General features: G+C 38.0%; 1 protein-coding gene across 13 annotated transcripts in view; it reads right to left on the bottom strand.

Moving 5' to 3' along the window:
* TCF12 (transcription factor 12) overlaps positions 1-14,118 on the bottom strand; it is a 366,706-nt gene that overhangs the window by 1,874 nt on the left and 350,714 nt on the right. For 10 of the 13 annotated variants that reach the window (XM_039230611.1, XM_039230612.1, XM_039230615.1 and 7 more), the window contains 3 exons: positions 11,088-11,320; positions 3,351-3,504; positions 1-485 (listed from right to left, as the gene is read on the bottom strand). The exon at positions 1-485 is cut by the window's left edge and continues 1,874 nt beyond it. In XM_039230611.1, the coding sequence (XP_039086542.1) occupies positions 3,362-3,504; positions 11,088-11,320 (376 nt within the window). In that variant the 3' untranslated portion in view covers positions 1-485; positions 3,351-3,361. The remainder of the gene's footprint in view (positions 486-3,350; positions 3,505-11,087; positions 11,321-14,118) is intronic. The other 3 variants (XM_039230614.1, XM_039230617.1, XM_039230624.1) reach the window with 1 other exon arrangement.

Raw genomic sequence — 14,118 nt, 5'->3', positions numbered from 1 at the left:
TGGTTGTCACTGCTTTGTTCTGCACGTGAACAGCTTTAATGAATGCTGGCATCAGCTGAGTACAGATCAGCTTTCCACATTAACTTTTTCCCTTTAATATGTAGACCTTACAGTTCCATAACAATAAATAAAATTTGTAGTTACAATGCATTTGTCAATTCAGTTTAGGCACAAGGCAACTTCCACGGTGAGTGGAGAGATCGAGACAGTCTCTGATTGTGCAGAAGCGACTCACTGCTTGCAACAAAACGATATGCTGCAAACATTTCATGGGCTGACGTTCTATCTGATGAGTTTCCTATCTTCACTTCTGATGGAAGTGTTGACCAGTTGCTTTGATCGTAGGATTACATTTGAGTTTCTTGCTTCAAGTGTTTTGTTTTTTCTTCTCCCTCCTAACAGGTTTGTGTCTTCAGATAATCTGAGTTGTCCAAGTCCTTATGAGGAGAGGTCACCTTCTATCTAGCCTACTGATAACTCTGGAACTGTGGCAGGAAGAGCCAAGGGAAAGAATAGAACCAATTAGGATATCATTGTTAAAAATAAATACCTCCCCAGAAAAAACCAAATTGATAATGATATTCCTCATTTATACCAGGTTTATTGTAAATTAGCAGTCTGCTCAATGACTTACAAAAGAGCTTTGGAATTTCTTTTAAGGTGTAACTGAAATGGTGTGGTGAGATTTTTAAAGGAGATCATGTGATTACAGAAATCACAAGATACAGGATTATATTACAGCTGGGGAAATTATGCAAACTTTTATTTTGGCAACACTCAAACTGGCAATATCTGAGCTCTGAGATTCTATTCATTCATTTCTCAGGAGAGACAATGTAGCAACCATTAACTGATACATCCAGTCCACCATACTGTGTTAATAGTTTACATCTTCTCTAAACCGAAAGTTTCTGGAGGTGGGACCATTTGTTATTTGTTTTCACACTGGTCTCTAATTCCTGGTCCATTAGAAGGTCCTCAATAAATGTTCAATGAGTGAATGAACTATTAAACCTTACTTGTATTAGTAGAAAATTTTTACATACTTATAGTTTCAGTACACATAGTTGTTAACACTGAAATTTTCCACGTTAGCCATTTTTGATGAAAGTAATTTTACAAATAATCATAACTTTCACATCTTTATTACAATAATAACAGTACTGTTTCCTAATAGAGTTATGCTCTTAGAAATGAATAACTGAGATATTCAAAGCTACTTGGCCTTATATTATGTGGTAGCAAATTCTGTGCTTTTAGGGCCAGTTGCTCCACGGCCCTTTATCAGCCATTTTTGTTTTAGCAGTCATTTTCCTGCTGGCCAGTCTTTGGTTGGTTTTAATCTGTTACTCAGTTACATAAACAACTGATCGTTATCAGATGAAACCAGATAACTAACTTTATAAAATTAGCAACCTTTAAAACATATGTTAATAAACACTAAATTACAAAATTTTATGGAACAAAGTTCATTTACTATGTTTCTTATTAGCCTGAAACTTTTTTTTTAAGGACTCTTTATCTCTTTTTGACACATAAGAATGCTCAGGTTTTACCCTAAGTGTGGGAATTTCCTCATTCTAGAGATAAGGGTAGAGACACGAAAGCAGTAGGAGATATAGAAGCAGTAAAAGAACAGGAAGTAAACAGGGTAAGGAGAGAGATGTGAGGTAGGGAGAGAGACCTGAAGAAGAAAGAGCTGGAGAGGCACCAGAAAGGAGAGGAGGAGGAAACGGGTACAACTAAAGAGAGATACAGGCTCTGTGATAAATCTGACAGCTCATTGTCAAGGGTTCTTTTCACAGCCTGGTGGCTAACTGGACCTGAGCATCACAAGTTACCTTTCAACACTCTTCTTTAAAATGAACTGAAAATTTAGAAAGTCACTTTTGCATTGAGAAACAATGGGGTGTTTTTATTTTACAACTTTAAAGTCTATTTTTGATAAAAAAAAATCTGTTTTTTCATGATAGTCTATATTTTCCAGAAAATATGAAACATGGCTTGTGTTCTAGAGGATCTGCAAGCTACTAGCTCTTGCTTGAAGTCTCTCTTTGACATGCATAATTAGGTTGCTGGGTATTTTTTCATTGGGAAGGTGGTTTTGGTTTTCTCCAGTGTGCTAGTGTTAGAATTCTAAATGACAAATAATTACATTAACCATTTTCCCTTTTGTTCCCAAATGAAATATTCACTTTTGGTCTGTTTGATCTTAGGAAGGATACATGCAGAGGTGGTAGGAATCAAATTCATCAGGAAAAGGTGAATTGAGTAATGCTTATAGTTTAGAAAATATTCTATCAAATTCCAGACTTTCAGCTCAAAATGAGACAGGCACAAAAGTTGACCAAATGAAAGTGCACTTCATATTTTTTTGTGTTCCACACCTCCCATGCATTCACCCTTACTTTACTGCTTTTAATGTGATGAAATTGGGAAAAGAACTACATACTGCTGCTGGCAGATTATATAAATGAAGTTCCCAGATGTATTCCTAATCCATGCTGGCAGTTAAAATACTACTGCCCCAAATATTTAATTACAATCTATATCAATTTCTTCCCTCTACATAATAACTACAACTTAGATTATTAGAGATCATGCACTTGTATATAGTTAAGAAAAAAGATGATTCACATTAACTACTTGGGCAACAACTTCATATTACCTTTGTCATTTTGTTAAACAAAAAATCCTACAGAAGTGAATTGTGTTTAATCCATGAATGGAAAGACAAAAGAACAGCTTTAAACATGTAAAATTCCAGAGAGAAGGGCCCTGGGGTTCTATCATATGTAATACCTTTACGTTCACCAGATTCTAGAAGGTGTTAACTAATAGGCTTACAAGGGAAGAAAGATGTATATTACACACTTGCATTGTCGATCCAAATGGAAGCAAGCAGTAACTCGTTTGTGTATAAAGATTTCATGACAAGAAGAGGTAGGTGGGTTAACAGAAAACTGGTTGATGATTACAGTCAAGTATTTCTGAGTAGAGGAATGAGGAGTATGAGCAGCATCAAAAGTATTTGACAGATGAGTCACTACACTATTTTCTTCTAGGATCAGAATAATATTCATGTGAGAGTGTATACATGATGATCCAGAGCAGAAGAACCCAAAATTCTTGGTAAATCACAGGATACTACACACTGAACAGTAATCTGATATTAAAGAACGCTGGCTCTGTAAGTACAGTGATACAAAAGAAAAGAAACTGTTGGGATTTCAAATTACATGTGACCTTTACCATTAACAGTGCCACCAGTGAATTGTGTTTAAGATTCTAACTCAGTTTAAGGTGAATCAGGCAACTTCCTTGTAGTTTCTTTTCATACCCATACTTACCTGGCTGATGTTTACATATGACCCATAGGGTTGGTAGTTTCACTAAGCCCAGGATGGGTTCCTGGCAGTGTGGTTGGCGGCTCTGCCGATACGGCAGAAACTTTTTCTTCTTCCCTTCTCTTAAGGCAGGCTGCTTTGGGGTTAAGGTTCCTCTCTGAAACAGGGGAAAATAATTTTTATCATTATAGTAATTAGTTATGTATCAGGGACTCTTAGGTCTCAAACTGAACAAACTGCTCTTCTGTTTTCTTTCTGTGGGGATTACCTCTATCTCTGTAATTTCATTTCCATACTGAATAAGATCACACAGAGGCAACAATGATGTGCTCTCACAAAACCTCAGATTAAATGAGCCTCCAGCGTTAAGCTTTTTAGTGAGTATTTGGTGTTTTCTTTTTTTCTACTCATGATTTAGTCTTCTAGTGTTTGATGTGATCTACATCAACCTCCAAAGGCACTTCTTTTATTGCTTCAAACATTCTGGCAAGTGCTATTGTTAGTCTACCAAGTCTCCTCGGTATCCTGCTAAGATATGGTACATGGGATTGATACAGATGTTGACACTCTCTGTGTACCTGGAGAGAGGCATCTGTGCTTTATCTAGAATTTTATCAGTTCAGAAAATGATAAAATAGATACCCTCAGCCAATCTTCTATAAAAATTGTGCCAACTCCTCAAGGTAGAGAGGTAGCTGGTACATATCTTGCTTTTCTCTCTCTCTGTCTCTAGATATATATAATGAAATGATTGAACGGTTCTTTCTATTGCTAGAGGTGTGATTAAAAGAGTGATAAAAACCTTTTCTACTGCTTTGTATATAAGATAGCAGAGATAACTAGATGGAACCTTTGAAGTGGGCACTGTCAAGAGTAGGGGGTCTTATGCAAAATAAAAAGAAAATCCACTGGACTGGAGACTCACTGGATCAAAATCCATGTGAGAATTACTTTTCATGTTATATTTTCTTTAAGTGAGTTTTAAGCACAAGATATCCAACCCATGACAGCTTCTGGTTTGTTTTTTGTTTCTGATAATAACATAAAGTGTAAGTGAACAGCTGTTTTACATATTTTATAAACTGACTAAAAATGTCCTAATTAATGTAATATAAAAGGATCACTTAGTCTGTAATGAAGGGGTACCTGGCTGGCTCAATGACATGTGACTCTTGATCTTGGGGCTATGGGTTTAAGCCCCACAATGGGTGTGGAGATTGCTTAAAAATAAAATCTTGGGGGGCGGGGGTTGTGCCTGGGTGGCTCAGTCAGTTAAGCATCCGACCCCTGGTTTCAGCTCAGATCATGATCTCATCATTTTTGAGTACGAGCTCCATGTTGGGTTCTGTGCTGACAGCATGGAATCTGCCTGGGATTCTCTCCCTCTGCCCCTCCCCTGCTTGCTCTCTCTCTCTCTCTCTCTCTCTCTCACACACACACACACACTCTCTCTCTCTCTCTCTCTCAAAATAATAAACTTAAACAATTTTTAAAAAAATCTTGGGGCATTCGGCTAGTTCAGTCAGTAGAGCATGTGACTCTTGATATCATGGCTGTCAGTAATAGCCTCATGTTGGGTGTGGAGATTACCTAAATACAAAATCTTAAAAAAAAAAAAATCTTAAAAAAAATCTGTTTGTAATGAAAACACTACTTTAGGGGCCCCTGGGTGGCTCAGTCGGTTGGGCGTCCAACTTCAGATCAGGTCATGATCTTGTGGTTCGTGGGTTCGAGCCCCGCGTTGGGCTCTGTGCTGACAGCTAGCTCAGAGCCTGGAGCCTGTTTCAGATTCTGTGTCTCCCTCTCTCTCTGACCCTCCCCTGCTCACGCTGTCTCCCTCTCTCTCAGAAAGAAATAAAACAGTAAAAAAATTTTAAAAAAGAAAAGAAAACAGTACTTTATAGAAGTTGTGAATTTTGTTAGGTTTCTTGAAATGGCCAGCTGAATGCAACACAGCAGGCCTCTTCTCTTTTTATGTATTTTTTCTAAACCAAGTAAAAATGTATTTGAATGTACACTGCAATACACATTTATAGTCAGTTCTGAATTTAAAAAAAGTAAACAAAAGACTTTATTAATGGTAAATTTAGTTGACTCTGTTGACTATCACTAATGTATAATGATTAAAATTTCATTTTAGAGTTCTTACCTTCTCAGCCCCTGCATTTAGGAAAAGACATGAAACCTATACAATGAGGAAGATCATTGAAGAAAGAAAGGTACACACTTAATTTATTAGGATAAGTAGTAAAATAAAAAGGCATGTGCATCATTATGTAAAAATATCAGGAACTTTCTTAACAAGTAATTGTGCACTCCTAACTAATAAGAGTTGTTTTTTAAAAATTTTTTTAAACATTTATTTATTTTTGAGAGACAGAGCACAAGCAGGGGAGGGACTGAGAGGGAGACACAGAACACGAAGCAGACTCCAGTCTCTGAACTCTTAGCACAGAGCCTGATGTAGGGCTCGAACACCCGAACCATGAAATCATGACCTGAGCCAAAGCCAGACGCTTAAACAACTAAGCTACTCAGGCATCCCAAGAGTTGTGTTTGTTTAATTAAGTGTCATGTCCCTTTACTGTGCAGGCAGCAGTCTAATGACTAAAGAGACTAAAGAGAAGGCATAAATCAACATGTTAAATCCAAAGAGGAGAAAGTGAGGTCTGAAAGTTTCCCAACTGAAACAGGTTTACATTTCTCTCATTAGAAGGCTCACATTTCTCTTATAATAAAACGCTGTTTTTAGCTAACTATGACCTGTGTCACATGAGGATCTAGCAGGCATCATCAGAATAGCTAGAAAGGAACAGAACCAAAAACTTAAATTGGGCAAGATCTTGTAAGATTTCCAGTCAGTCAAAGAACATTCAGGGCTGGAGGAACCAAGAGAATGCTACAGCAAGCTCTAGAAAATGTGAAGTTAATTTTGATCCAAAAAAGGCAAAAATGCCAGTGTTTTTTAATACCTTCTGGTGTGTATGTGCAGCCCATGGCAAAGATATTAAGTAGCCAGAAGGCCTAATATACGGGTGGGTAGAGGAAAGACATTACCTGAAGGGAATGAGAAGTCACTGTCTTTCTCACATTTCATTAATTTAAGAGAGCCAATCTACCCAAAGCTCAAATTTTGGCTAACTCTACAGTCACTTCTTACATTATTATGACTGAGAAAATATTTTTTTATGATAACTATGTGGACAAAACTCACAAGTCAAGAATTTTACATTGTTTCCTTGTTCATATGACTCTTTGCTTTTCCTGTAGTTAATAGTTGCCTTGGTTTTCATTTGCTAGTAATACTAATTTGTCCCCCTGACCCATGCTCCAACAGATCTAATAAACGCCTATCAACATTTTTTTTTTTTAAATCTCAAAGACACCATCATATCATCAAATCTCATCTTCTTTCCCTGGAAAACTTTCTTCTGCAGCTAACCATCTTTTATGATCAATGTGGACTAGTAGGCACCTTGATTTCCTAGACCTAGCAGATCTTGTCATGAGATTTCCTTCTGATGCTCTCTTCTGTTAGAGTCTTTGTTTCCGGCTCATATGCCTTTGTCTTTACTGATTATGTCTTTATTTGGCTACCACATGTTTCAGAAGCTTTCTGAGAACATGCACAGGGGAGGTAAAATTTTAAAGTCTTTGCATATCTGAAATATCTTTATTCTATTCTTCACTCTTTGATTAATGGTTTGGCTAGACTAGAATTCTAGATTGTGAAAATTATTTCTACTCAGAATTTTGAAGGCACTGCTCCACATCTCCTTTAATCTAGCATTATTTGTCCAGAACGCTGATAAAGTTTGACTCTCAGGGATCCAACTTTTCCAAAGCAGAGAGATCTTTAGTTAATCTTCCTGTTTTCAGGTAATGCTTGACTTCTGCCTTCTCTAAAGAATAGAGCCTTTTAGAGGGGCTAGGAGCTTTGTGGAACAAAACTATCTGCTTCTTGTTGGTATCATTCCCTGTTCCACTTAATTTCTTCTGTATAAGTAAGTCAATTACCACTACTTTGTCTACTTTCCCTTGTATATACATATTTTGCTCTCTCATTTGCTATGCTACTTTCTTCTCTCCCATCTGTCCTTATGGATTAATTTTATTTTTATTCATTTCAGTGGGGATTTAGTAAGGGGTATTACCAAAGAATATGCTAAGATTACCATGTATTATGATATCATTGCAACTAAATTAAAATCTCCTGAGGAGAGGGTCTGTAAATTTGTTTGGGAAAAGGAAACGCCTCAAGTGATTCTGGGACCAGCCAGATTTGGGAACCATTGTCCTTGCTCAATTATCTTCAAATTTACTAGGAGACAAGGAAACTAAAATCCTAATAGTTCTATTGTTTGTAAATTATCACTGGAAGGTAAGTAAGCTGACTGAGTAGACCTGTGAAAAAATCTGAGGAGGAAACATCTGTTAATCTAATCGTTACTAAAGATGAGTATAAACTTGAAAGTATTATGTAAAATCTATGGATTAGTAAAATTGTAATGTTAACATTACAGTTGTCATAACGGAAAGGCTTAAACTGGCAATGGCAGGGACCAGATGGAATTTGGTATGTGAGGTATCAAGGTGTAAAAAATGCTCTGGCAAAATCTGAGGCTTGGAAAGGAAGCCAGCCACTCCTCCTATTCTCCAGAACTGCCCTCCTGATACATTGTTGATTGCCCTCCTGATACAGACACTTGTCCAGGGATGACAGGTTGTGGATAGCCAGATAAAGTCTTGAAGCACTACCCCACAGCAGAAGGTGAGCATAAAGAGTCCAGAGAATGTCCAAAGTAGTCATGTAAACAAAATGTACACCTTTATAGAAATTGCTGGGCCCAGTGACTGCTGGGTGGAACCCCTGCAGGGATGAAGAAGTTGTCAAAAATAAACAGGTTACCAAAATAACTTAAAACTGCTAGAGATAAAGTCCAGAGAAGGACAGGGCAGTGGCTATACTAAACTCTAAAGGTGCTGCCATAGCAAAGCACAGGTTACAGGATGCAGGAAGGGTTCTAAATTCTGTTTGACAGAGAGCCATCAGAGTGTCTTTCAAGAAGGATTTTGCACAGATCCTAAGGCTTTACATTAAAGTTGTAAAATAAAAGCTCTGGGTTCTTAAGCACAGAGTCTGAGGGTGGGAGGAAGGTAGTAGGCTTTTATGAATAGGAAAGTAGCTCCTAATGAAGTTGTATTCAGTGTATTTTAATGTTTATTTTTGAGAGAAAGAGAGAGAGAAAAGAGGAGCGAGAAGAGAAGAGAAGAGAAGAGAAGAGAAGAGAAGAGAAGAGAAGAAAAGAGAAGAGTATGGCAGGGGCAGAGAGTGAGAGGGAGACACAGAATCTGAAGCAGGCTCCAGGCTGTCATCACACAGCCCACCTCTGGGCCTGAACTCACAAACTGTGAGATCATGACCTGAGCTGAAGTTGAACACTTAATTGACTCAGTCACCCAGGTGCCTCTATATTTCAGTGTATTTTAAATTCTGTTCAAGCTCGAATCAGTCAGTGGTTATCTATACAGAGCTTTCCAGAACTGTGAAAAAAGTCAGTACCCATTAACAGTGACCAGGAAAGTTATTAGGCAGTTGGATGAGCCCAGCTGTTACATCTTCTTTCAGACTCAGCTCTTCTGTCCTAGTTACTTGTATGGAACCACTACAAAGTCAAATCTTGCGAGGGAATGAATAAGATCCACCCAAGCAGGGTGGAATTTATAACTTTTTCAAACACAGAGGTATTTCTCATTTTGATGACTTTGGTCTGAGAGTAGGAACCTCTGATCTTAAACAAAGAGCTAAGAATACCCTGTATTCTAGCTTTAATAAACTGTAGGAAGGAAAGGTGCTATACAGGAATAAGTTTTGGCACCACTGCTGTCCAGACAGTCCAGGTGGTGGGAATAGTCTTGACAGTAAATGGCTGGGTAGAGTCAAGGTAGAAAATATCCTGGGTCTGCAGATCAGGGGGATGAATGTACTGGGACCACTAAACACAGGTGCTTCACTGCCTTCAGCGTGAGATGAAAAGGTATCAGAAAAATTAAAAAAAAAAAAAAAACAAAACAAAAAACTTTGATAAAGGGACAGGAGATACTGAAGGCTAAAGGAAGCACAGATCCTGCCACACATGAGCAAGCAACAATCAGACTGTCTTTATGAACATTTCAAGGGAGTCAATACATTTTTGAAAATTAGGTTTCATTAATATTTACCCTTTAGAGCTATTCCAACAGCCTTATTAGGAGCAAGTATCTGGTTTTAATGGTAGGTTGGTTATGCATGAAATAATCTATTCATCATTCTTACTGAATGTACTGCAGGGAAGTGGATGGATCAGTTAATTACTACGGTTAAGTTTTTCTGCAAGTGTGTTCAAGTTCTCTAACTCTGGTTTCCTTAGAAAGAGTATTCTTTCTGTGACCAATGCTGAGGGTCCACATTTATAGCTGTCAAGTGTCTTACTCCTATTCTTTTTTGTTTTCCAACTCTTCTTTAAAGAAAATCCTACATAAATATCCAGTACATAAGAAAGATAGAGCTGCTCTTAATGAAGAGGGGCTGGAGGTAGGGTCTAGAACCCAAGGCTACATCTAGAATTCTTTGTAAAAAGACTTAGGATAAAAGATTAATAACTTTGGATGAGAAGACAAATAGGTATACAAAAAAATGAAGCTCAATGGTAAAACCTTTCAAGGGCAGGAAGCTTGTATTATGTGGTAACCTAGGGTCTAGCACATAGGTGACTGGGACAGAAGAGGTGAACAATAAATCCTTGTGCAAAAAATGAAGTTTCAAAGCTTCTTCAAGATTCCATCAAACTTCTTAAAAGATAAAACTGTTGGGTGGCACCTGGATGGCTCAGTCGGTTAAGCGTCTGACTTCGGCTCAGGTTATGATCTCACGGTTCGTGGGTTCGAGCCCCGTGTCGGGCTCTGTGCTGACAGCCAGCTCAGAGCCTGGAGCCTGTTTCAGATTCTGTGTCTCCCTCTCTCTTTGACCTTCCCCTGCTCATGCTGTCTCTCTCTCTCTCTCTCTCAGAAATAAATATAACACTGAAAAAAAAAGATAAAACTGTTGGGGCAATTGTCTGAGTCAGCAGTGGATGAGCCTGTATAAACCATATGTTTGTCCTTATAGACACCCAAACATGTCAGTGCATATTAGGCCAAGAAGTTTATGGCATTCCTGATCAGGGATCAACAAAGAAACCTTGAGACCTTTTTGACTTGGGTATAAAGGACACCCATAAGAAGTAAAGCCAGGAGAGGCCATGATCAGATATTCTATTAATCAGCAGGGCCATTATAATAAATGGCCCAGGGTAAAGCAGGCAAGAAATATAGTACAAAGAATGGGGAAGACAGGAAGCAGCAGGAAGGAAACGGGTTTAGGCAGGTAAATTTAACAGTATGGGAGACGAGACTCAATAAGAACATGAACAAAGGGGCATAAAGCACTAACACTGAGCAGTGGGCAGAGGCTGGCTATTCCCAGAAAGACATCATAGTATTGCACTCTACTGGTTTGTGGGAAGCATGGAGCATACAGATACTGACCAATACTGTGAGACAAAGGTGAAAGAACTACAGAGAAAACTTGATCCAGATGACGCAGTGGCAGAAGTACTAGTGTAATTCATAAATAACTTCCCAAACAGACGAGAAAGTAGAAAAAGAAATGTCTGCCCACCTAAGGCAAAACAGTTAGGCATCTTTGCATAACCTACTTACCTCTGACTTGCTGTTCTAGACTAAGGATGACTGCCACGGCCTGATGAAGAATAAGGAGTTTTGTTTGGGGTTTTTCACTCTTTAAATGGAGCTGACACATTCGACCAAGCTCTTTGAATGCCTCATTAATATCCCGCACACGTAAACGTTCTCTGGCATTGTTAGCCATCCGCCTTTCCTTCTCCCTTTCTATCTTCTGTTCTGGGTTCAAATCTTCATCTTCATTAGTACTGCTAGAAAATAAAGTAAACAACAATGTCTATTATACTCCCTATAAAATATGACATGCTTATTGTATAAAATTATAAAGATGGAAATGAAAATGACCTATAAATTTTACCAAACAGTAGTAAGTTACACTTAACATGATTATATGTATATCTTTCCAGACTTTCTTTTTTTAAATTTCTTTTTTTAAATGTTTTTATTTATTTCTGAGAGAGGGAGAGAGAGAGAGCGTGAGTGTGAGCAGGGGAGGGTCAGAGAGAGAGGGAGACACAGCATCTGAAACAGGCTCCAGGCTCTGAGCTGGCTGTCAGCACAGAGGCCGACGTGGGACTTGAACCCACAAACTGTGAGATCATGACCTGAAGTCGGACGCTCAACTGACTGAGCTACCCAGGCGCCCCTTTCTAGTCTTTCTTTAACGTGTATAGTTAAATAGTTGAAATTATACCACATACATTTTTAAAGTTTATTTATTTTGAGAGCAAGCTGGGGGTGGGAGGACAGAGAGAGGAAGAGAGAGAATCCCAAGCAGGCTTTGCACTGTCAGCGCAGAGCACTACATAGGGCCTGAACTCATGAAACTGTGAGATCATGACCTAAACTGAAATCAAGAGTTGAACCACACAGGTGCCCTTCTTAAATGCGTCTTCACTGTACATTACAACATAAAGGTATTTCTGTACTAACACAACTCTTCATAAACATAATTTGAATGACTACATAAAATTCTAGCACCTTGCCATGCAGACTGTGATCATAGGAATCAACACTACCAGGAGCTTGTTAAAAACATAAACTCTCAGGGGCATCTGGGTGGTTCAGTCGGTTAAACGTCCAACTTTGGCTCAGGTTCATAATATCACCATTTGTGAGTTTGAGCCCTGTGTCGGGCTCTGTGCTGAAAGCTCAGAGCCTGCAGCCTGTTTCTGATTATGTCTCTCCCTCTCTCTCTGCCCTTCCTCTGCTTGTGCTCTCTCTCTCTCAAAAATAAACAACCATTTATCCCCTCTCAAAAAGAAAAAAAAAAACCCTCCAAATCCCATAAACTCTCAAGTTCTACTGCAAACCTATGGAATTGGAAGTTACATTTTAATAAGATCCCTGGCTGATTCATATGTACATTAAGGTTTGAGAAGCACTGTCCCAGAGACTAATGTGTGTTCTAATTTGCCTAATCCATGTTCTTAAATATCTTCTAGCTGTCACCTGGTGAGAAGGAGGAAGAAAAGCTAAAGATACAGAATAAGGAAGGATCTCAGAAACGACTACTTTTTGTTTCAGAGAGAAATATCATAAATGACGATGACTTTAAAACATGGGTAAATTGGAACAATTTTTTTGAAGGACAAACTGGAAAAATATCCAAAGCTTTAAAATGTTTATTATGCCTCGATCAGCAGTTCCAACTTTAGAAATTCATCCTGAGGATATAATTAGAGATCTTTATAGGAATTTATGTAAAAAGTTGATGACACAATTATTTACTTTAGCAACTAAATGGAGTCCAATAATAGGAGGCAGGTTAAATAAAGCACAGTACATCCAGACAACTATCTACTATGTAGCCTCTAAAAATTAAGCTGCAGACTGTGCTCAATAAAAGATGCCAGACACAAGACTACATACTGTATGATTTACATGAACCTCTAGAAAAGACAGAACTGTAGTAATGGAAAGCACATAAATGGCTGCCAGGGGGTAAAAGAAGGGTACTGCTTACCAAGGGGTATAAGGAAACTTTCTGGGGTGGTAGAAACATTCTATTTTAATATGGTGGTAGTTATTAAGGCCATATACATTTGCCAAAGGACAAAAACTGTGCACTTAAAATTGGTGTATTTTATTATATGTGAATTAAATTTCAATAAAGATGGCTAAAAACAAAAAGAAAAAAAACCATGTTTGAGAAAACTCAGGGACAGATGAAAATGTTAAAAATACATTGTTATATGAAAAAAGTTGGTATTATAAAACATATATCCAGTTTAATTCCCATTTTAAACTGTCTTTATGGAAAAATGATATTCCTTAAAAAGTAAACAGTGGTTAATTCTTGGTAGTAAAGTTTCTTGTGATTTTTGTGTTCTGTATTTTCCAAAGTTCTGTAATGAAAATGGATCAAGTAATAAGGAGGGGAAAACATTTGAGAGAGATGCACTGGAATAACTTTTAGAAAATTATATTTGAGAAATAACTGACTGAGCAGTCTCTCAGAATCCTAAAATAATGAGCAAAGAAGAGATGTTTTCTCTTTTCTAATAACCTTGAATATTGTTATAAAGTACACAATAGATTTTTGCAAGCTAATTGTCAAGAATTATATAAAAGCATTCTTTTGATAATACAGAATCCCTAGCTCTTTTACTTCAAAGGAATCTTTACAGATCATCTAGTACAAAGGTTTCCAAATGTGGTCACCCATCAGAATCTTCATGGGCACTTGAAAAATACAAGTTTCAAAGATCTCACTACAGAGGACACTGATCCCGCAAGCTTGGTCTGGGGCCAAGGCAACATGTATTTCCAAAATGTTTCAGGATTCCAGGGCACCTAGGTGGCTTGGGTGGTTGAGTCAGACTCTTGATTCTGCTCAGGTCATGATCTTGCAGTTCATGGGATCCAGCCCCCACATCGGGCTTGTGCTGGCAGTGCATAGCCTGCTTGGAATTCTCTCTCCCTCTCTTTCTCTGTCCCTCCCGTTTGCATGCACATATGCTTTCTCTCTCAAAATATATAAACAACAAAAAAACTTAAAAAAGAAGTTTCAGGATTCCAATTAGTAGAGTTGAGAACTACTGGTAGA

Source organism: Hyaena hyaena, unplaced genomic scaffold (assembly GCF_003009895.1).
Source record: "Hyaena hyaena isolate Hyena2069 unplaced genomic scaffold, ASM300989v1 scaffold_49, whole genome shotgun sequence".
NCBI classification, from domain to species: domain Eukaryota; kingdom Metazoa; phylum Chordata; class Mammalia; order Carnivora; family Hyaenidae; genus Hyaena; species Hyaena hyaena.
The sequence above is the reverse complement of the archived record's forward strand: the minus strand, read 5'-3'. Positions and strand labels throughout refer to the sequence as shown.